The following is a 23,268-nucleotide window of genomic DNA, read 5'->3' on the forward strand; positions in this document are numbered from 1 at the left end:
ACTGTCTGCCTTAATGAGGTCACTTTCATTTGTATACGATGGAAATTACCTTGTACAAACACGTGTTCACTGATATAAAATATATATAGGTTGCCCATTAAAACTGAACACAAACAGCGGGACTATACATCTAACTCTCTCCCTTTCCAAATTATCCTTTCCTGAAAGGTCTCTGAATTTTACTGTGCTCACTAGGCCCTCACACGTTGCTCCCTGTTGCCAGGGGTCACAAAACCTGTCGCCAAGCAGTAACTGCGTTGTTTAAAACGTTTGTATTAGAAAGATAAACCCTTGATGCAAAACACGCAATTGAACGGCAACAGGATACAGGTGAGACTGTCCTCAGAGAGTAGGGCTGGATGGGAGCACTTTGGGAAATTCTGCCCCAAACAACCTAGTGGCCAAAGAAAGCAGGGAGGTGAGAGACACGGAATTTTCACGCGCTAAATGACTTTAAGCTATGACCAGAGGCGCGAGAGCCCTGCACCGCCCGGCCGCAGAGCCGGACAAGTACCCCCGAGGTGCTGCGAACGCCGTGCTCCCGGAGCAGGATGGCACCAAGCCCTTCGCCCAAGCCTGGCAGCACCGCACCAGACACTCCCGCGCAGGGCACAAGCAGCTCCCCGCTACCCTCAGCGCCCACCGCCGGGCACCCGCCCCTCCGGATCGCCGAGGCCAGCCGATAACCCCCTCCCTCCTCCAGGGACGCCCAGGAGCCCGCAGGAGCGGCGCGGCCGCGCTCCTTTCAGCGCAGCCGGGCTCGGCCCCCGCCCCCGCCCCGCGCCCCCGCCGGCGGGGCCACCGCCTCCCGGCCCGCCCCGCCCCGCTCCCGGCACCCACCGTCCCGGCGGGCCAGCGGAGCGGAGGGCGCGGCGCCGGCGGCGCAGGTAGGCGGCGGCCCTGGGGCCTCCATGGCCGCGCGGCGGCCGAGCGCTCCCCGCGGGAGGCGGCGCAGTGGGGCCGGGCCGGGCCGCGGGGCTCCAGCAGCTCCGGCCGCGGGGACAGCGCCTGCGGGGACAGCCCCGGCCGCGGGGGCGGCTCTTCGGGCGGCGCGGCCCGGCCCGAGCCCGGAGCGCGGCGCGGGCAGAGCGGGGCCCGCAGGGGCGGACCCGCCCCCGGGGAGGCCGCGCAGCTCCCTCCGCGCAGCTCCGCGGCTCCACAGCCGGGAGCTTGTCACGGGCATCGGCCGGTTTTGGGGGCTCATCCCCGGGCGTCTGTGTTTTTACAGGAAATGCACGGCTTCTGATACGAGGAGCGCGATGCGATGAAATTCGGATGCCTTTCCTTCCGACAGCCCTACGCAGGGTTGCTTCTAAACCAAGTCAAAACAGTAGAGACTCGCTGGCGTCCTTTGCTAGCAGTCTACAAGAACCGCACCATTGCTATTCATATAGCTGTTAAGGACTGGGAAGATGATACATGGAGAGAAATTCTTCTGAATAGGTTGGGCATGACACCGAAACAACTCCAAGCTTTGTTGGATGAAGGGGAAAAATTTGGCAGAGGAGTTATTGCAGGTAAGCATTCTTTGGTTATATTTTCTAAGCAAACTTTCAGTCCCTTAACTGACACTCAAATACGTGTCTGCTTTACGTGTTTGCAGTCATAATGACATTTCTTTAACACTTTGAAGGAGTGGAGCGTGAGTTGTGGTGGGGGATCTATTTCAATTTGAATCGGGGATGGGAAGCAGAAGAATTAGTTTGTTAGGAACAATGCATCTAGCTTGGTCAGCATGCCAAGGCAGGAAGAAAAGATAAGGGACCACTGATAAGGGCAGGGGGAGTCTCAGACAGATATCCTGCGCTCAACCCAAAACTAGCTTAAACCAGTCTCGAAGCTTGAACTCAGGGCAAGGGTATAAAGAGCATGCGCAGGGAGGAAAGGTGAAAGGTTCAGGATGAGGAAGATTCCTGACTCCATCGGAGGACGACCCTCGGAGACCCCTGCCGCAGCCAAAAGGCAACACTGCGCAAGCGCAGTAAATGACTTTTGGGTTCATTATAATACGAAGCGAGGCTGGGCGGGGCTAGGTGATGAATATGTATAGACGCATTGGGAAACTTAATGAATATGGAACTTGTAACCCGATAAATACTAAGCTAAAAGCAGCTGTGGGCACGCATGGTTTTGGAGGAGCTATCCCCTGTGCGTCCCAGCGCTGGAATAAACATACCTACTTTACTACTTACTTAGTAGTGGAGTCTTTTCCGCTCATCAAATTCCTGCATGTTTCAGCATCATACATGTTAATTCCACACTACTTGCATTTTGAGCTTAGGAACTCCTGCTGAAACCATTTTGCAGTACTCACAGTCAAACGAATTCATGATGTTGTAGCGCTTTGCATGTCATGTTAGAGTATACATAAATAATTGCATAGATAAATCCTATTTCAGTTTTACGAACCCCCTCTGTTGCTTTTGGTATCTGAGCAGTGAAGAAGTTTCTGCAACACACAGTGCAGAGGCAGTGATGTTTCACTGCATAACTTGTGCTGACATACAGCAGATGTTGCACACTGTACCCTCACAAAGTTTTTATCCAGCACTCATTTTGCACTATTTCCTTGTAGGTATCTTTCATTGTCATTTGAACACTTTCAGCTCTTCTTGCACAACAAATTAATTGTATCACATACACTGAACGTTGTTGTGGTTCTACAGTGCTGAAAACTGTAGGTCCTACATAAAATGTAGATTTGCAGCCTTGACATAAATTGCATGCTTAATTGTGGAGTAGGTATTCTTTGATATTTAACATTTTTGATGATTAAGAAATACAGAATTGTATTGCTTAATTTATATTTGTGACATTAAGAGGCTTCTGGAGAGCAAGAATTTCCAAATAGTTTAATTATTTAAAAATATTAATAAAATAGTGGCTTGAGAGGAGCAGAGAGTTTTATGCTTTAATGAAGCTGTTCCAAGGCTAGATGTAGCCTAGGAATTTTGGTAGCAGCTGTGTCTCCTTAGATGCAGGCTGCTTTTCAAGGAATTCTGCATTGCTGGGTTGTGGTGATTTTAACTGTGCCCTCCTCCTTTTCTTCACTCGCCTGAGTTGAGTCACATGGACTCCTGCAGGAAACAGCACAGGTGGGAGCTGTGCCTCCCTCTGACTGTGCTCTTCTGGTAACAAACTGGCTGTTCTCTGTGTCCTCAGGGTTACTTCTGGAAAACTTTTGTCTATCAGATCAAACTGGCAACTAATTTTGTATTTTAATTTTAAAATACAGGATTAATTGACGTTGGAGAGACATCACTATATCCAGAAAACCTGCCTCCTGAAGAGATTCTGGAGCTGGAAAACAAAGCTGTCCTCAGTAATCTAGAACAGAAATACTTGACTGTTGTTTCAAATCCCAGATGGCTCCTGGAACCAATTCCTGCCAGAGGGAGAAAAGGGGTGTGGCAGGTGGACATCCCTGAAGAACTGATCCCTTCAGAATTGTAGGTGTTGCCCCTTACTATTATTTTTCCTGCCTAAATTGTATTCAAGATGCTGACTTGCGAATTACATCAGCACCTTGTTTAGGATTCCCTTCCAAAACTGTTTGAAATGACAAATACTGTTGAAGAACTGCTTTTTTGAGGCAAAACAAACGAGATGTGTTTTTTATGACTATTACAGGAAATTATTAATGTTTTTCTAGATTTTTCCTGTATGAACAACTAAGTAAATGCCATTTTTGTAAATGCATGGTTATGGATTGTGTGCCAATTTAAATGTAAATTAAACTGATTTTTTGATACCTGCATCTCTGATTATAGGAAAACAATGCTTAAAAGCAGGCTCCCACAATTAATCGGACATCTTTGCCAGACCACTCCTAGTCCTGCCTTAAGATAGATTCTTTTCATTCACACTTCAGGTACACAAGATGTGCATATGATGGATATAGCTCTGTGACCTGACAGACATTGTAGAAAGCCATTATGAAAAGGTGCTTGTACAAAATGAAATCGAACAAGCTATTACATTTTTTTTCCTCTTGAGATGAAAAATACCAGTTATCTTAAAAAAATCTATTAGTGAACTCAAGACAAGTGTGAAGAATTACAAATAATAGTCACTAAGTTTTGGCACTCTTAAGAGTATTTCAAAATTAACACCCTCCATTACAGTGAAAATCCTTTTGAGTTTCTGGAGCAAGGCCACGCCTAGACCTGGCTCTAAAAACAGGACAGGACAACTGGCAGAGCGTTTGTATTCAGACACTTCAGTGGAGCACTTAGGGAACTATTCCCTTGGACTACCCCACCTCTGCCAGAGCTGTGGAAGGTACCTCGCACCCCCAGTGCTGGGTCCCAGTGCCTGTGGATCCACTGTCTGAACCACACGTGGAGCTGGGCCCTGACCCCTGCCCAGGCCGAGGAGCAGCTGCTCCAGCACAGCTGGAGGGGGGAAATGTCTGCAGGGCGGTGCTGGGTGAAGCAGCAGCAGCAGCACCCTGGGCCCTGCTGTGCCTTGGCTGAAGGGAAGGTGCAGAGGCTGGAGCTTCTCCGTGTTTGTCTGAGCAGCAGCACATGGAGCTGTATGGGCACCAGCGCCTCGGGGACCTGCCCTGGCACCGTGCTTGGCAGGTGAGGCCTTCCCCAGTGCAGAGCTCTGCCTGTTCTCCCTCGGACCTGCTGTGCACAGACTGCTCTCCTCCTGGGAAGTGGTTTCTCACGCAAGCTCAGCATCTGGTTTTCTTTTCCATGGTGGTGTGCAGGCAAATTGATGTCTGGTAACAATCCTGCTGATGTTTGATTTTTTGCACCAGAATACAATAAAATATATGTAAACAAAAAAAATACATAAGATACATAAAATAAAACTGCAACAAGATTTAAAGTGTGGGATGGGATAGTGCTAGGTTGTGTTTCAGGCAGTAGCTGGTCCAGAGGCTAGAAAAGGGAGCTCTGGAGTATCAGAAATGGAAGTGCTGCATCCAAGTTTTCCAGGCATACACCTTGAACACATGCAGAAATGTCCACACACTCCTTGCTCTTATTGCCCTGCTAACACTAAAGAAATGAGATCCATGGTATTTAAGCTACCTAAAATGTAGGTTACCTAAACATGGAGAGCAGCTGCAAGGGTTTGGGAATATGAGACATCTGTTTTTATAAACTACAGGACTATACATTTCATAGACTCCCATTTCTCCAGAGCACCTGTAAGTGCAAGGCACACTCTCAAAGCAGGTCTTCCTTCAGACAAGAAAATGCTATGCCAACACCAGCAAGATCCTATCTTGAGAAGTTTAATCATTTACACTGACCAACACGAAGTTGGTAATGAAGACCAAGCTATGGTATTTATACCAGCTAACCAACAGCTGTGAAACCTACAACAAATGTTTCTGGCATAGACCACACAATGCAAGGGGGAACAGCTTATTAAATAGCCAGTCTAATGGGAGAATGGTACATGCTGCTCAAGAAGAACCAAAACATGAGACTGGAAAAGCAACAAAAACAACATGTAAGTCCCAAGCCAGCACAAAAGTTGAAATACTTACATGAAATTTTACATAGCTAACTCAAAAGCATCATGTAAGTCGCCATACATTCTACTTCCCCCTCAAAAAGCTTTCCAGTGTTGCCTGAGAAATGCAACACTCTTGTGCCTCTGTGGTTGAGACAATGATTGTGGCTGAACAGAGAAAGAAGTAAAGAGATACTATGCTAAGGCATCCCAAAGCATTTAAAAGAGACACGAAAATCAAGTGTATATTTAGGACCTAAAAGACACCTGGAAGAGCATAGGCATTTCATACAGGGTTTTTAAAAAAATACTTTTAGATAATACTTATACTGTACACAACAGGACTTTTAAACAATATATTACACTGCTAAAAATGTTCATATAAATACTATACAGGCAAGCGTGCAACCAACCTGTTAGGAAGGTTCACAAATTAGACAACCACATATTTCTGGAAAAGCTCTCAGATTATCTTCAAGATTTCTGATTTGTGTAATCCAAGCCACTGATTCAGCAATACCTATTTTAAAGGAATTGGGACAAGGCATGAGATGAAATACATCTGTCTGCTGATGACCAGTTCAAGTTTAATATGCTAGTGTCATCTTAATCTGGCATATCAATGTTTAACTTGGGAGGTGGAATCACATATTTTCCAGGGCTCTGTGTAATGACCACTCCAGTCTTTTTTCGAAACATTGGTGCAATTTTTGGCGGTTCAGGCAGTGGCGTTTCTTCTGTCTCCTCATTATCTTCATGATGAAGATCATAAGAGATATTTCCATATTCTCGTAAGAATGGGAAAATTTCAAGCAGGAACTGGCAAAAGTCTTTGCGAATTCCAAACCACCCTAAAAGAAACCAAATCATTTTACATTATTCACAGAATGCACACTTAATTAAATAGACAGACTATTTAAGGTCTGTTGATTGTTTGCATTTAAGTAAGATTTGTTAGTGCTGCTTTTCAGCGTTCCTTACGGGTATCATAACATTCCAGTTCAGGTTGTATACACACAGACACACATACAGTGTCTGGACAAGCATTTGCACAGTTCCATGTCTGCATGTGCATGCCTGAGTGTATATCCATCTGTGTAAATTACAGCTACACTGCCCCAGCAAGAATCCATTTCGTTTCACACATTACATGGTGTTGGGTCACATCAGTGCAGAGAAGGAACACAAAAGATTTTGCATCTCAACCAAAGAAAACAGTGCCACAGGGGAGGACACTGTAAGCACTGAAACCTTACTACAACTGCCTGAAAACAGTAGTAACAGAAAAGCCATTTTTGAAAATACAGATCTTAATAAAATACATTAATTTTCAATTTGTTTCCAGGATTCTGAAATACTTACAGTGATTGCCTCCTTTTTGTCCAAATGTTGTTGCCATTAATGTTATCAGTGAAAGCCAGAGAGGAACAAATATGGGTATGAAAGAAAAAGAATTATGCCCATCCAGTCTGTGTACTAGCAAGATCTAAATGGCAAAAAAAATTACACAATGTCAGTCTAATTGCAATACTCACTTTCAAACTGCTTAAAGCATATGCTGATCTCAAATCTTTAACTTCACACATCTGTAAGGAAAACATGGCCTTCACAGAAGCAGGTATAGTTCCAATGTGATGCAGATTTTGCTTGAGAAACTTTAAAGGAACATAGAATTCTTGTTTGTGTTTCACATTTGCTGTTAATATTTTATTCCAAAACAAAGAGCAGCATTCTCATTTCAGTAAGTCCAAAAATCATCATTCATTCTACTGACAAAAGAAGACACATCAAACTCACTGTGGCATTTCCTACCTCAAATGTGAGCAGTGGCACTACAATTGTCATCCAGCTGACAGCCATGGTGATGTGTGTCCTCCTCTGCTCAGCGATCACGTCCATGGAACGCAGGAACAGCACGGACCACACGATGTAATAGAGCACCACGAGGCACAGGAAGGACATCAAGATCCACAGCGGAACACAAACAACCTGAAAGAAAGACACATTTGATTTGTTTCAGTTGTGGGTTTCTTTTAAATAAAGTGAGTCTACGTATTAAGTCTAAATAAGAAAATTAAGTCTTTAACATAATGTCTAACAGAAAAGCATCAGTCTCGTGTGTGTGTTGTTTCGAGCCGTATCAGTTCAGGGGTTCCTCAGCTTCTAAACCCCATCAAGCTGAAACAATTCAAAATTAAGGCAATGTAGTTCAACTTTAGTAAGATTTTTTGTGATTTTGTGTGGGCTCAAACTGTACTTGAAATTGATTTTAGCAAGTACTTCCTACACTAGATACCTTACTTTAAAGGGTTTCAATCCTTTCTCAAGTTTTTTTGGCAATAGAAAGGACAGACATAATCATGCCAGATTGTCAGTTTTATGATCGTTTACAAAAACCCAGACAGAGAAACAGCACTTTTGTATTCTAAAGAAACTTGGGAGAGGACATCTCAGCAGTTCTGACAGTGACTACTTGCACAGTAAGTGGATTTACATGCATAGTAACAGAAGAAATAAAATTAGTTATTTACCACACTGTATTTACCAACACATTCTCTAACTCACCAATCATTTTCATGGCTTGTTTAGTGTTCCCATAGGGAACTCTGGGTGAGGATTTCTCTTTCAACTGCTGCTCAGAGATTAACTGCAGCTGATGGCACATTCCCTCAGAGGATGAAGTGCCCCAAGAACAGCCTCTGATTCCCATGACCACTGAATGTGAATCCTTCAGTGAAGGATTGCTAAGTGAGCAAAAATGGGATCATGGACTGATCACACATTAACTGTTCCCTAGAATAAATATCTTTATGAAATTCAGCATTTAAACAAAGATAAGAAGAAAACACTTATTACATACAAGCCATGGCCATCTGATGATCTCGTCTAGTCTGAGTGCAATAAATATGAACTGTAGAATATTGACTGAACACAAGATTTCCAGCTAGAAAAAGAAAAAAACATTAGTTAACTCTTAGTATGATAAACTTACTTCCAGGATAACCAATGAATCTGTCAAAGCACTTCTCTGACCCCATACTTACCACTGAAATATGAAAATTCATTTGCATTTACATTTTCTATTACTAAACACCCCTAAATTTGTGTGGGTGTGATCCCAACCCAATAATGGAGAGTCACCTGTTTCCAAGATCTTCCTGGTATTAAAAAAAAAAAAAAAAAAAAAAAAAAAAAAAAAAAAAAAAAAGCCACTCAGAGTGATTAGAGAAATAAGAAAAGCCAAACTATCAGTGTGAAAAAGCAAAGCATCAGAAAACAACTATAATCTTCATATAAGTAATACTGCTAAAATTAAGTACTAAAATGACCTTCAATTTAAAATTAGATACTCTAAAAGATTAATTTTGCTATAGTTTCAGTAATGGACAGAACTACCAACAGTCCAATTTAAATGTCCAAGCTCTATCTAGGGGAAAAAAGAAATAGATGGAATATTAGAATATGACATCCACATTAAATAATTTACTGTATAATTGAGAGATATTTTAAATTACACTGAAGACGTGGGCTTTGTGGAAATAGAGAAAAGCAATACTTCTCATTAAAATGTTAGTGAAAGATTTTCATGAGTCCTGCTTGCCACTATGAGAAACAGCCTATCATTATACTTTTAAAAAAAGGTCTGTGTCTAGCTTGAACAAAGCGAGACAATGAAACACCATCAGGCTTGGCAAGATTCTATTTCTAAAATTTATGGGCAGCCCTACAATGGATAGGATTTTCAAAGACCACAGAATTATTTTTTGAAAAGTCTCACTGAAGCTTGTGAATGCAAGTTAGAAACATTATACTCATTTTAATAAATTTTCACTAACACACGATTGCGTAGATTGTGATCTGGATAAACACCTTTGAAAGTTACAGTACAGGGAGACAAAAATCCAACAGGCAGCAGGTGCTTGCCAGCTTCAGGGACCACACCAAAGTCTCCCCTGTTGAACTACAAGTTACTTTGAAAAGACTGAAAAAGTAGATTTAAAATAATTTTGTACAACTGGCTTTCTCTAAAGAATAAACCACCAAAAAAACCCTACATTCAAGTGTGAGACCAAGCAACCAGACAGCTGCAAGAGCAAAGAATAAGAGAAAAATAGAGAAATCGGAAGATCAATTGCTGTAAATAATTTTTAGAATCAAGTTATATGAGATCTATATGGCAAGTGCACATACATTTGCAGCGGCTCACAACTTAATGAATTCAAAATGCTTTAAATAAATAGTGCTTTACTGACTATAAAAATAGTGTAACACAAAAAAAGAATCTTTTCCTGAGCCCACCATGATACAGAGACAAAAACCCCAGCATGTACTTACTGATCACCTAATCAGATGCAGAACAGGAATGAGAAGAAAATGTATTTCAGATTAAATAGTTATGAAAATAATAATAGATTAACAACTGCTTTGATTACTCAAGTCAAAAATTGATGTCCTGGACTAAAGGCAGACCCCTCATGTTTCTAGCAAATGAAAGGGAAATAATGAAATCTTCACAGAGTAAAAAGAAGAGAAAGGAGAACAGCACTAAGTGAAGATGACTAAGAGTAAAAAAAAAAAAATTAGTTGAGACAGCTGTTGCCTTTTATGGATTCCACTTTCTTCTGCCAGTACTTAGCAGCTGTGCAGTCATCTGTAAATCAATGGGCAATCAAGCATCATCCAGTAGAAGGCAAGCACTTCCACACAGATTTTACTTTTAGCACTGGTTGACTGGTAATAGAACCCTGCAAAATAAAATTCTATTGGCAAATGTTTCAAAGTGAACTTAGGATATCAGTTTACCAGCCATCATAACAATCACCTACCAAAAAATGTTTCTCTCTAATGAAAAACTCTTACAGTAATGTTAGAGAAATAGTCCCTTGAAATTAAAATACCTGAGAATGCTGAGCCTTATCTAAAAATCAGATTTTTAATTGTCATGGGGTAGTTTGAGGACATAGCAAAACAAAAAACTCCTTAAAAAAATCAGTATGAATTCTAAATGTATTGCAAAAATGCCACAATTGTGGGAGCACGTTGAGAATCTTTCCAAGGTTCTTCCAAAACCAAAGGAACTTAGAGAGAAGATAGAGGCAGAAAATAAAACCCTAATGTTACCTACCATTCACATTCCCAAATTAAGGACTAATCACATGGATTGTGGTATTAGGACATTTTCAGCCCTGATTACATAGGGCTCTGGAAATTCAATTCTGCCTAGAGACAGTGCTTGCAATCAGTGGAATATTTTTCTGTTGTTTCCATGTAAGTGTCTGGTATTGGTCCATATTGCAGAGTTCCTGGCGAGTTATTTTAACACAAAATAATAAAAAAGCAGGTTTAAAACATGCTGCAATGCTGCAATTTGGTAGTTAAAAAAACTAAGTTATAATATAAAAAGTTATATTATTCCTGATCCTGATTTCACTCCCGTTTGCAGGTGAGTGCAATTAATTGGACTGATGTAGTCCTCTGTGTTGTGCTTTCCTGAGAGACACACTGCCACAGAACTGATCCCAAGTTCTGCAGTGCCGTGACTTTTACACATCACAAATGAAGCCTCACCTCCAGAGACCTGTCGTGTCGAAATCCCCACACACAAGCTGCAACTGAGACTGGAGACACAAAGAACAGTGGCATGAAGACCAGAAGCCAGAAATGGGTTCCTCTTTCAATCCTGTCACACACCAGGACTTCAAACATCAGCAGTAACAGGTGGATGCCTACTGCAATCAACATAGCTTTGAACTCCACACAGGTTTCTCCTTCTGCTCTGAAGAGAGGATAAGGAAGAATTTACTTGCCAGTAAGAAAGCACATCCAGCAAACATTCCAGGACACCTGCTTGAGCTTCAGATATTAACATTTGTTTTTAATAAACATAGACATTATACCCATTAAACTCCACTCCTGATGACCTAATAGGATTTCTTGCCCATAAAACTGCACATTGAAAGTATATTACTCAAAGGGTGCAGTGGGATTTTTACAATCTGAAAATTTTTTAAGGATTCCACAGCTGGGCAGCTAAAACAGGGTTTCTTCGCTACTATATCAACAGTCAGCTATCATGCAGGCTATCAGGAAATAAGCTAAATTTAAAAGGATCTGTTTGATTTCTGCACCAGCTTTTACTGAATCAACATATTTCCCCAGAATTTCTTTATTTACCTAAGCCAGAGTATTGCAACAGATATTTTCTGTTACTAAAAATAAAATGCCTGTAAAATGACAGCACACACAGAGCTTCTCCCTACACCAGCAGACCCACTACTAGAAGGGGCAAACAAGACCTGAACCACACAAAATGTGGGTGTATCAGGAGATCTGTACACCAAAGTTCTTCATTTAATATTCACCATGGACAGAAAAGACATTTATTGCGCTTCATTTAAGGTAATTTTTCTTTTGCCCTGAGATCTTCAAATTTGCATTCTACTCAAATTACCAAAAAATTTAACACTGATGTATTTAAAGATGTGAAAGTCTTTTTACCCTAGACTGACAAGACACGATGTCCCCTCTGCTTTGCCAAACAAACATCATCAACTTACCGATACTGTGGGTTTCGGGCCCATACCCCTGTTCCCACTGAGGCACCAACAATCACCATTAACTTCCACAGCCATATTGGAGCAAACACAGCCCAGTAACTCCACTGGATTTTGTCATCCAGACGTAGAGAGAGCAACACAGAGAAAAGCAGCAGGCAGGCATAAATGAGGAATTTACTATTAAACAAACGAAAAAAAATCCAGTCAGGAATCAAGGCAGGCAACTTCACATTAACTTTGTAGAGGACAACAAAATCAGTCACAGCTGCAATGTCATTGCAATACTTCCTAACAGAAAACGAGTCAAGCTTCTTTACAAAGAATCTAATATTTCATCACAGATACACCATATATCATCTCTTTTGCTTATAAAACCATTGCTTCAAGGAAACACATCAAAAGCATTTTTTCATAACAGTCTCAGTGAATGGACTGAGATAAATAGTTCCCTTCCACAAGCATCCAGTCAGGAGCTATATTATTAGAGGTTCACAAATATAACAGCTGTACATGTTTTTAAAAATTGTGTTCTGTCATACAAATCAAATGAAGAAGTTTTTGATATTCAAAATTGAGTTACATAATTTATGAAATTTTATCCACATCACTTTTAACTAAAGGTTAAAAGTTTATTACAATAAAAGTTATTACGAATTGTAATAGGGCAGACTTCAGAGAATTTTTTTCTTAATATTTACATTCAGTTAAAAAAGCAATATTGTAGGAAAGAAAAACCCAACAGGCGAAACTTTTAGCAAAGTTACTGATTTTACACTGAGGTTTCTAACTGGAATATTGAGGATGGTGCCTACAAATTTAAAATAGCTACATTGATACATATATATTTATAACATAGTCAATTTAACAACGAACAAATGTATCCGGAATACTTGAGCAGTGGCACGGCAACTGCTTGTACCATCAAAAGTCAGACAAAATAATTACATAGTAGGTGATTTCCTCACAGGACAGGAAGGAAAAAGTCTCCCACCCATCCACCAGAAGCTCACAGACTGTTTTATAAAACACATAATTAGGCTTCAACACTGTTTTAGTGAAGTAATCGTATGTATTTTAAAACATGGATAACCTAAGGAATAAAGCAGCAACAGTCAGGAATACTACCATTTCTCCAACAGCACAACTCAAATTACACAATTTCACTCACATCAAATAACAAAGCATTCATCAGATCAGCATTGCTGTGTTTAGATATCAAGCTGTTTTGCCTCTACTCACAACAAGTGCCTCATCTGCCCCTTAATAATGAAATGCTGATTTATTGTATCAGCATCTCCCTGCATGCTTGAAACTACCTCGGGATAGGATGATAACAAACTTGTCACACTTCATAGCAACAAAGAGATGTCTCAGCATCTCGGCTAGTCATCCTTTTTCAACATACAATATTTGTGTGATTTGTACTTTCCCCGGCTCCTAAACAAACACAGCAGTGAAATAATCAGGCTCGCCGAGTGTTCCAGGTGCATCAAAACACGAAGACAGCCGCACCAGTGCAACATTCGGTTTGCTCAATCATCTCTCAGCACCCAAATAAGCTGCAAGCACTGCTCTGCAGTAACAAAACTTTATAAGCTTCTAGGACTTCTGCTCTTACTTTTCCATTACTCCGACCACACATATTTCAATTGTTTATTTCAGCCTCTGCAACAATGCATTTCCTGAAGCTTTGGTTACCCTTTTGTTTGTCTAAACAACTGACTGAACACAGCCTGCTGTAACTGCCATCACGTAAGGCCTCTTTCACGTGCAAGGTTTTTCCAGGACTCTCAGCATCTCAAGCCACCTTGTACAACTTACTTGCAGACCCTTCGTCTGTGGTCTTAAAATACCTGGTAAAACCCGGTAAAGCTTAACTCCTTCTCTCAGTTCCTTTAAAAGTTACACGTTCGTACGTGCTTGGAGAGCCAGCAGAACCCCAGGTTGCAGTGACCACCACATTGTTAATGTTAGGGAGCCCGAAGGAAGGGCTGGCCTTGCCCGGTGCTCCCCGTGTGACCCAGGGTTGTTCACACCTGCAGACACGGAGCCTCCGCCGCATGGTCAGAGCCTCCGCACCCCAAAGCACCGCGGTGAAATACTCAAACACCAGAAAGAGTCTGGGAGTAATCTGAGAAAGTTACACAACAACAAAGCAGATGACTGGAAGTGGGGCTGGAAAGCAGATGCAGAGCGCTCGCATTCCCAGCCCCCTGACCGTGAACCAGCCACGGGGAGCACGCACCGACACCCGGGGCGCTGGGAAGGCTGGATTCCATGATCTCAGAGGTCTTTTCCAACCTGGTTGATTCAGTGATTCTGCGCAGGAAACTGGCCGGGAACGGCGTGCTCCAAACGCCGCCCGAGCTCGCGGTGCGGAAGGGCCACCCGAGGCCGCGCTCTGCTCCAAAGCTGACGGGTCCCGCACCCAGCGCTGCTCCCGGCCGGGCCCCCGGGCTAACCCTGCTGGACCGGCGCTGCCCGTGCCGCGCTCACCTGGGGTTGAAGTCCTGGAAGAAGCCGCGCAGGTTCATCGCGGCCCCTCTACCAGGCGCTCATGGCGCGGCCCCGCCACCGCTCCAGGGCCTGGCCTGCCCGGGCCTCGCCGCCGCCCCGCGCATGCGCACGGCCTCTGCCGGGAACCCGGCGGCCCAGACAGAGCCGGGCTTCGCAGGCGGCCGCTGCGCATGCGCGCCGGGCAGGGCGGCGGCTCTGCCAGGAGGCGGCGGGGCAGAGCCGGGACGGGCGGAGGGGGCGGGGCAGAGCCGGGGGCGGGGCGGGGCCAGGAAGGGGCGGGGCTGGGTCCCAAGGGGCGGGGCTAAAGTGAGCGGGGCGGGGCTAAAGCGAGCGGGGCGGGGCTAAAGCGAGCGGGGCGGGGCTAATGCGGGCGGGGCTAAAGCGAGCGGGGCGGGGCTAAAGCGAGCGGGGCGGGGCTAAAGGGAGTGGGGCGGGGCTAAACCGAGAGGGGCGGGGCTAAACCGAGAGGGGCGGGGCTAAAGGGAGTGGGATGGGACTAATGCAGGGCGGGGCTAAAGGGCGGGGCTAAACCGAGTGGGGCGGGGCTAACCACAGTGGGGCGGGCCTAAACCGAAAGGGGCGGGGCTAAAACCGAGCAGGGCGGGGCTAAAGCGAGTGGGGCGGGCTAAAGCGAGTGGGCGGGCAGTTCCTCCCGGCGCTTTGGAGTCACCAAGATTTTTTTCCTCATTTCTGGCCCAAACTCGCCCTCTGCGATTGTGAAGGCACTCCCGCGGGTCCTGGTGCTGCACGGCCTTGTAAAAGTCCCTCTCCAGCTCTCTCGGAGCCCCTTAGGTACTGGAAGGTGCCCTAAGGTCTCCCTGGAGCCTTCTCTTCTCCAGGCTGAACAGAATTCGGATGACAGGTTCACAATCTCTCAGCAGCTCTGGGACATTTCAATGTCTCAGACAGTTAAATCCCTGGGCATTTAGGGACAGCTTTACAAAAAGTTGTCATAGTCCAGTATTCACTGAGACATGTTTCAAGTACAAATTTGAAAAAACCCAAACAAACTATGTATGTACCTTCTTGGAGACAAAATACTGGGTACTAAAAATCTGCAGCCAAGCTAGAAAAGACATAAAAAGAATCAAGGTGGACTTAAGTGAAACAAATTGTGGTCAGAAAGGAGAGAGCTGGGCTTTCTGTTGTTTGAGGTTTTTTGTTTGTTCATTTCTTTACGTGAAAGTAATTAACTGTTGCAACAAATGACCCTGAGAAACAGGAGATTTTTCATTTTTAAATAAAGTCCGTATGGCTCTCTGGGAGATAGATGCTAATCTAACTCAAGTCGATGAGTGTGACTCTGACAAGACTTATGAAATTCTATAGCACATCAGGATACCTTACACGATGACTCCATGTCAGGGTAGATTATCTGGTGACTTTTTTTTTAACTGAAAATCCCCAGAGCTCCTCCCTCAGGGTTATATTGCAAGTGAAATGCTAACTAAAAAAAAAAAAAAAAAAAAAAAAATCAATCATGTCTTAAGCTTCAGCTTTTGCAGAAAGCTGAAATTAAGTAAATGGTCTAAATCTTCCACGACCTGCTAGCAGGACTGGTAATTTATACCAACTAAGAAGTTAGATGTACATGCAGTGTGATTTGTTAAATACACAGCTACACATATCCCTTGACAGCACTCATTAGTTACTACAGATTTACTCAAAGATGTGATTCATCTAGAGATATTCACTGGCAGATTGTAGATACAACTGTAACACCACTGGCAAGAGCACAAACAGCTGACAGACATCCACACCAGGAGCTTTCTACACCACATATTCAACTGATAAAGCACAGGCATGTCAGAGGCCACAAGAAAGCAAGGACATGCCAGCACAAGGCATGGCAGTGGGGAGGGTGTGAGGAGACTGGGGAGAAATCAGGATAAGAGAGAAGCAAGAGCACATAATGGAAGAAATGGGAAGGAAAGGATGAGGGCTAGACACTCTTCAGAGCCCGATAAGATGGAAAAGGCCACAACAGGACCAGGGCAGTGAAAAAGCTCGTAAGGAACCAAAGAATTAACAGGCTTAAAAAATTGGAAACTGGAACCGTGGTTTTCATTCTGCTTTTGAAAAAGTTGAGCCTCATCAGTTTGGAAGAGAGAACAACGATGCATAATGTATTTGTCCTAGATAAAATACATCTACTGCAATGCATAAAGAAGCTACTAGACAAGACAGTACCTGTAAGCATAATCTGCAGCCACATGCAATCATAAAACAAAATCAAAATATTAATAACAAGGAATTAGCTTGAGAATTTTTAATAATTCAGAAGGCTAATAAAGCAGCTTGGCATTTCTAAGAATATTCATGAAGTTCTGTAGAAGTAAATTAAGAAAGATATGTTCTGCAGTTACAATGTTTGGCTGACTGCCCAGGCAGCAAAATAGTTCCTATGAGGGACAAAGAACAAGGAAAGAAATCCCTGGTTACAGAAATGAAAGCTCAGGGAACATCCTTTTGTACTGGTGCTTCAGGAGACCTAGAGTTAAATATTTTGGTTTGAAGTCAAACAACTGCAAATTTTAGGAACTTTCTTAGAGTTTTTTGGTGGTCTCAGATTTCCTGATTGCTATGGCCAAATACTACACGTGACGGTGATGGGGAGAGTTAGAGACCAAAGAAAACCCAAGCTTTTGTCTAAACTTAAAGACTTAAAAGATTTATCTTAAGTTTACATTTTATAGTAATTTAAGGGTAGGAGTAGTAATATGGGCAGCAGATAAATGAAGCAGCAAGTCATCTGCTTCCTGTTAAGACTGCGTCTACTGATGATCAAGACCTGAATGCTGGGAATGGAAGTGAATCCCCTGAGACAGTTTATGTTGGAGACCAAACACACATTTTGGTTTTACTCCACTTACCTATTATCTCAAATTAGTTCAAGAAGACGTATATGTGGTCTCTTTTATAGTCACTGCCATTACTGCTTTCATAAGCCATCTACTTGTATTCTTATTCTGCTTAAAAAATATAAACTAGGACCATCCCTATCCTTGACAGGCCAAAGTTAAATGCAGGAAACAAAACCTGAATCAGCCTTCTAATCTGAAAAGCTTGCTTTTCTGTTGACAATCAACCTTGACTCCTTTCTAACATACCATATAATTCACATGTCCTATTTGCTTTATAGACTTCTCAAAGTGCCACTGTTAGGTGACTGGAATATTGCAACATTTAAAAGGAGGACAGCAGTTCAGCAATAACTGACTGATGTGGCTGACAGCAGAGTCGTGAACTGTTTTTAGGATCATCTTTCATGGTCTATGACAGAACACCAAATTGTTTACAAAAACAAATCATCAGGTTTGAAAATCCCCATTTGAATTTCAGTTGATTTTACTGTAGGCCTTACTGTTAGCATTTAATCCCAGAATAAAGAGTTTGACCAATAATTGACAAAGAAGAGATCGTTCCATCTATCATAACATCTTTATACCAGCCAGTAATTTTGCACAGTTAAGAACAATAATGATCTAATATCTACATATGGGTTGTTGTCGTTGGCATTGCACACAGCTGCTTGGTTCTGAAATGAGGGCCTTCAGTTTCAATGGAAATTTCAATAATTTCTGCAATAATATCGTTTTGTGTCCTACTTGGGAAGTTAGTTCAAGGACAAAGGCTTTAAATCATTCTATTTGCTTCTGTCTGTCGGATGTTGTGCCTCTAAATTACTGTCCTCCAGCCTGAAACCTATTTGTAGAGTTGTAGCAGTTCAGCAAGTTGCTGTTTATATTAATGCCAGCTGTGACTGTGATGTGAAGCAAGTTACAATACTTAACCACGATGAATTTCATAGGCTGTTCTGCCAGCTGGATGCTGGAAAATGCATTGTTGTGCAGCTGTTTAGCCTAACCAGGATTTGACACAATGATTTGACATCACCTGCAAAAGATGTGTCTGTTTATACGCTATGTTTCCATCTTAAGCTGTTCAGCTGGTTTTACTCATTACTTGTTCTCCTGTTGAAAGGAAGCTCATTTAAGCAAGTTGTGTTCCATGCCCCTCTTCTTATGCAGTCTGTGGGGTTCTTCTGCCTCACCACAGCTTCAAAGTGATTCATTTTTATGTTGCTCTACCTGAGCTTTCTTGCGCAACTTTCTCTGTTCTTAGTAGCTGTTGAAGATAAAGCACGAAAAGAAGGCATTGGATCATTGTTCTATAAATAAATACCATCAATTTCCTAATGGCAGTGATTTATCAGAGCTGATTTTTTCCTTCAAGGCCTTCTTAATTCCTTTATAATTTATTTCTTCTTAGTTCCTTCCTTCTTAATTTCCTTCAAGACTTTGATGAAGGATCAGATCATGCATATTTTTTGGCAAAATTAATACATTGTTCTATTCTTAAAATCCACCCAGCACAAAACATGACTTACTTGCAGTTGTTTACTTTCAGCCCTATTGAGCTACGTGTTCCAGATGAGCACTAAACTTCTGACTATTTACATTACTGCTTTTTTGAGTAAAGGCACCTAGAAATTGTACCTACAGCATTATTCAGATTAAGAACTTTAGTACTGACACGGGTCAGGTGTTCCAAGAATCTCAAGGATCTGTGTGTCTGGATAACACAGACTTCAAATGCAATTTCTGTCCGTGCCTCCTCTGGGCATCTCTCGGAAGTCAAGTGAGATAGAACAAGATAAATGCTTAAATATCTCCAAATTAAATAAGAGGTTTTGGATGTTGGACACAAAAGGTGAGTTCCACTCAGGGTGCCTCGCAGCAGTGTAATCATTTGCAGCAGTGTTGCACGTGAGTTACAGCTCTGGCACCCTGATGTACTAACAGTGTGTAACACATATTTTAGCCAATGATTCAAGACAAGGATAAATCAGGCTTCATCTTATCAGTAAGTGGATATATCATATCTCCTTTTGCAATGCATTCAGGGAAAAGCATTGGGTTAAATGTCAATATGACTGTGGCAAATTTACATGGCTTTTACAGAGATAAAACACTTAACCAGCTACTTGCTGCATTTTATTCTGTGACAAGGACTTACATCTCACCACATTGAAAAGGCACACAAAGATATCCAAAAATAATACAGTTCACTTGAGTCTCTGATGTTTCAGCCATAAAATAAGAGACCAATTGTTAACCAAATTGGATGGGAGACAGGGAATGAAAGTGAACAAGACCAAAGGAGATTAGCTTTTTTTTTTTTACCTTTGCTTCAGGTCTGAGGTCTAGCAAGATGACACTTTGGAATCATCTGGGAGCTGTCCAGTTTAAACCTTAGAGAAAATCAGAAAGCTTCAGCTCAGTGGTCCAGAGATGAGTGTTGGATTACCAACTCTATGCTTGCAAAGGATGACTTCAGTAAGAGGACAGCATGAGGTGATTTATCTTCCCTGGGCTTTCGGCTTTACAAAAGTCTACCAGCCATTTGGTTTTTAACTTGTACTGTAGTGAACATGTGTATATCTTACAATGAAAAAAAAAACCCTAAAAAAATAAGTATTTTAAAGTATAAGTATTCTCATACAGCCAAGCTGTGCAAAGCAACCTTCAACAACAAGATCACATGCTGCTTTCCCCCATATATTTCTGCAGTAAGTTGGAGCTGTCTAGTGAAGCATCATCTTGGGTATGGTTTTGCTGCTGAAGGTGAAAGGTGTTCTGTGAAGGAGTCAAGGAATTTCAGGAAGAGAAAGAATGATCCTCCCTAAGGCAATCAAATTTTACCTTGTGTCTGTGTGAGTACAAGCCAGGCTTCACTGGTCCTTTTTTCTCCTTTGCATTCCATACCCACAGGGTATCTGTGATGGAGATCCTGGGACCTACTTCACTCACACCTTCAGCAGTGATGAGTAGCTATGCTCATTCAAACCTCTATTACAGGGTTATTTATGTAACAACAGTAAGTTTGGAAAATCAAGTTCTAGGTACACAAAATAAGTGACCAGAACTTGGGTCACAATCTGTTTGTCTCCCATTTCTCCCTGTTCTGTAATTCCATCCTTTTATCAAAGGGATGAAATATTCTTAGTGAAGAGATGAACACTTCTGTGCTCCAAGTATTGAAACAGCATGATAGCCTCCAGCTGCCTCCCCACTCCCTGGCCTGCTTCCAAAGGCAGGCAGGAGCATTGCCCAAGAGGCAGCAGTGCAGAAGGAGTAACCAGATCACAACTGCTCACTTCTTAGCAGCTTGGTTCTGTGCTTCTCTTGAGATTGCCAGGAGCAGCAGAAAATTTTGCTCAGCTGAGGCTGGAGTTTCTGCTGATCATGTGCAAAGTGGTTTCTATTAATTTATTTTTAAAAGAAGGTTCATAAGATTATCACCTTCATGGAAGTTGACAGCAAGATCAATACTTATTTTTGGTTGCAAATCCTTATAAAGTTATAATTTATATTCAGTTTGACATTGGTTTTCCTTCTAATTTCTGATGGATATTTGGAATTTTCATATCCTGCTGCTCCCTGCCATCACTATGGCTACCTCCTCTCAGCAAATCTGTTTTCCAAAGCTTATTGCTACTAGAGCATTTCATGGTACATGTGAAAGTCCTTTGCATAAAAAGTGATCAGAGACATTATTCACTTGATCTAACACATACTAGAACACATTTCTCCCTTTGTGGTTTTTACGTGAACCTTTTGAACCATAAAATATTATTGACAAATTATAGGGAAAAGAGTGTTTGGAAAGGACATACTAGTTTGAGCTGTTCATCAATCAGCTCCTGCAAAACACCTTCGAGTCTCACTGACTGAAGGGAAAATGATGGTATCCAGAACAGACAAGTTACTTTGCTGAAGTGTCATGCTTAAAAGTGTAAATTCAGCATGGGGCCTTTGGGATCCAGTACACTACACTTATTATGGTAGGAGATCAAGGCTGCAGGTTAGACAGAAATAATCTCCGGGTTTCTCTGCTTTTGCACTTATAAAAGAATGAAATGTAGAATAATTATTTTAGTAACCAGACACAAGCTATTCCATCCTGTAGTTGTACTCAGAGTAGTACCAATTCCTGAACACATTGTGGATTATATCTTGATATGTTACCTACTGATTTGGGAAAATTACTGTGGTGCTTCTCAAGGACCAGAAGGCCCCCTGTGGAGTTTGCTGTGTACTGAGGTCATCCCTGGCATGTTGATGGGATGCTCCTGGAGTTATTAGCCATTTTCAGCACGTGAAGCAGTGTTTCTCATGAGTAGTTGTAGGTCACCTTGTATGGTCTTACAAATCAGAGTTTGGAACATACTAACGTAGTAACAGAACCAGTGTCCTACTATGTACACAGTAAACTCAGAGCAGTGCAGGAAATGTCTACAGTGGTTGTGAGAAAAATGTTTTTGTAGTTCTGAATCTTTTGCCTCAGAGTTCTGTTCCCTAAGGTGAACTGTGAAGAAAGAAGATAGTAGAGAAAGGAAGACTTTGATCTTATAAAAAAGGCACTGTTACACACTATTAAAATTGTTTGTTCTATGTCTCTTGGTCTTACTACTCTTGTTTTAGTCAAGCATGATACAATGTGTCATTAAAAGAATCCTCATTAGCAAGTCCTTGCTAATTTCTAAAACCCTTTATCCTAACCTTGAGCAATTTTTATTTCTACTTTGCTCTGCCTAGTTACAGATCCCTGTTTATCCTCCCCTGTGCTTCCACCTTCACGACACTTGCTTTGCATCCCACAGTTTGCACATACATAAGAGGCAGAATTTGCCCCTTTGCAGGAATGACTCCTCTCATGCTTTGTAAGTAGAATTACACTCAGAAAACATCACCTTAGTCAGACCAAAGTAGTCATGTACTTTGGTGTCCTTGTCAAATTACTAATTGCAAGGTTTTAAACTTTGAAATTGAGAGTTGCTTAACAGAAGAAGGTGACCTCCCTGTTAGCAATACCTGGATACTGATGATCTTATTCACTTCCCCTCTAAGGCAGCCATGAGAGGGTATAGAGGAAAAAGAGGGAGTAGATTTCACTATTAAAAATAAATGGGGGACAGGTTATTTTGGAGTTTTTTACAACTGCATGTTGTTACTATGCTGAGGATGCCATTCAAAATACCCTCTAAAATCTGGAGCAACTGTTAATCCCGAATAACAAACAAAACAGAATTTGTAGATGTTTAAATAATAGACCAACCCTTGCCAGCTATCCACATTAAAGAATTCAATAGCCTTACATGACATCTTGTTTGCACAGGCTTTCCTGTTTGGGGGCCTTATCTTTTTATTGCACTCACCATGTAAATTGAGAAATTGCCTGTGTCAGGGCTTATGTGCATGAAATTGTTTCTTATTTCTGCACTGTGCTTGCCTGCCTTCACTAGGTATTCGGGACAGTGAGATTTCTTTGAGCAGTACCTCAGTTGTAGGCACATTTCCTGAACTGGGTGTAGGGAGGGTCAGAAAGAACTCCAGTTCCTCAATCCACCCAACTCTTCTCTGGCCAGCACATCAGATCCGGAGCAGCCAGTGTCTAATTTGCCATGTTTATAGGCCCAAACAGGAAATGTGAGAACTGAGGTGTGCCTTTAATTCATTGTTTTTGGTGATGATATCGGCATCTACCTTACCTACTGTCCAGTACTGAGAAGTCTAGACAGTATCTTAGAAACAGTTCTGATGTCCTTGGGAAAGCTCATGGTGTGAGATCACTGACCTGGGCCTTGGGGAGAGAGGGAGCATGCTGCAGGTGAACAGATCTGCATGACTCACTTCAGACCTAGAGAAATGACTGTATA

At 42.2% G+C, this 23,268-nt stretch overlaps 2 protein-coding genes across 2 annotated transcripts; one reads left to right on the plus strand and one right to left on the minus strand.

Annotated features, from left to right (window-relative positions):
- Positions 1-803: 803 nt before the first annotated feature.
- On the plus strand, positions 804-3,757 carry LOC104691677 (protein EOLA1-like). The gene is made up of 3 exons (XM_039572286.1): positions 804-887; positions 1,229-1,517; positions 3,236-3,757. Exons 2-3 carry the CDS (start codon positions 1,265-1,267, stop codon positions 3,451-3,453), a joined length of 471 nt encoding a protein of 156 aa, XP_039428220.1. The 5' UTR covers positions 804-887; positions 1,229-1,264; the 3' UTR covers positions 3,454-3,757.
- A 1,475-nt stretch (positions 3,758-5,232) lies between these two features.
- TMEM185A (transmembrane protein 185A) lies at positions 5,233-14,694 on the minus strand. The gene is made up of 7 exons (XM_039572285.1): positions 14,526-14,694; positions 12,030-12,206; positions 11,041-11,248; positions 8,333-8,416; positions 7,285-7,461; positions 6,835-6,958; positions 5,233-6,323 (listed from the first exon to the last, which is right to left on the minus strand). Exons 1-7 carry the CDS (start codon positions 14,561-14,563, stop codon positions 6,079-6,081), a joined length of 1,053 nt encoding a protein of 350 aa, XP_039428219.1. The 5' UTR covers positions 14,564-14,694; the 3' UTR covers positions 5,233-6,078.
- Positions 14,695-23,268: the final 8,574 nt, after the last annotated feature.

The sequence above is a fragment of the Corvus cornix genome, chromosome 4A, assembly GCF_000738735.6.
Source record: "Corvus cornix cornix isolate S_Up_H32 chromosome 4A, ASM73873v5, whole genome shotgun sequence".
Lineage (NCBI taxonomy): Eukaryota > Metazoa > Chordata > Aves > Passeriformes > Corvidae > Corvus > Corvus cornix.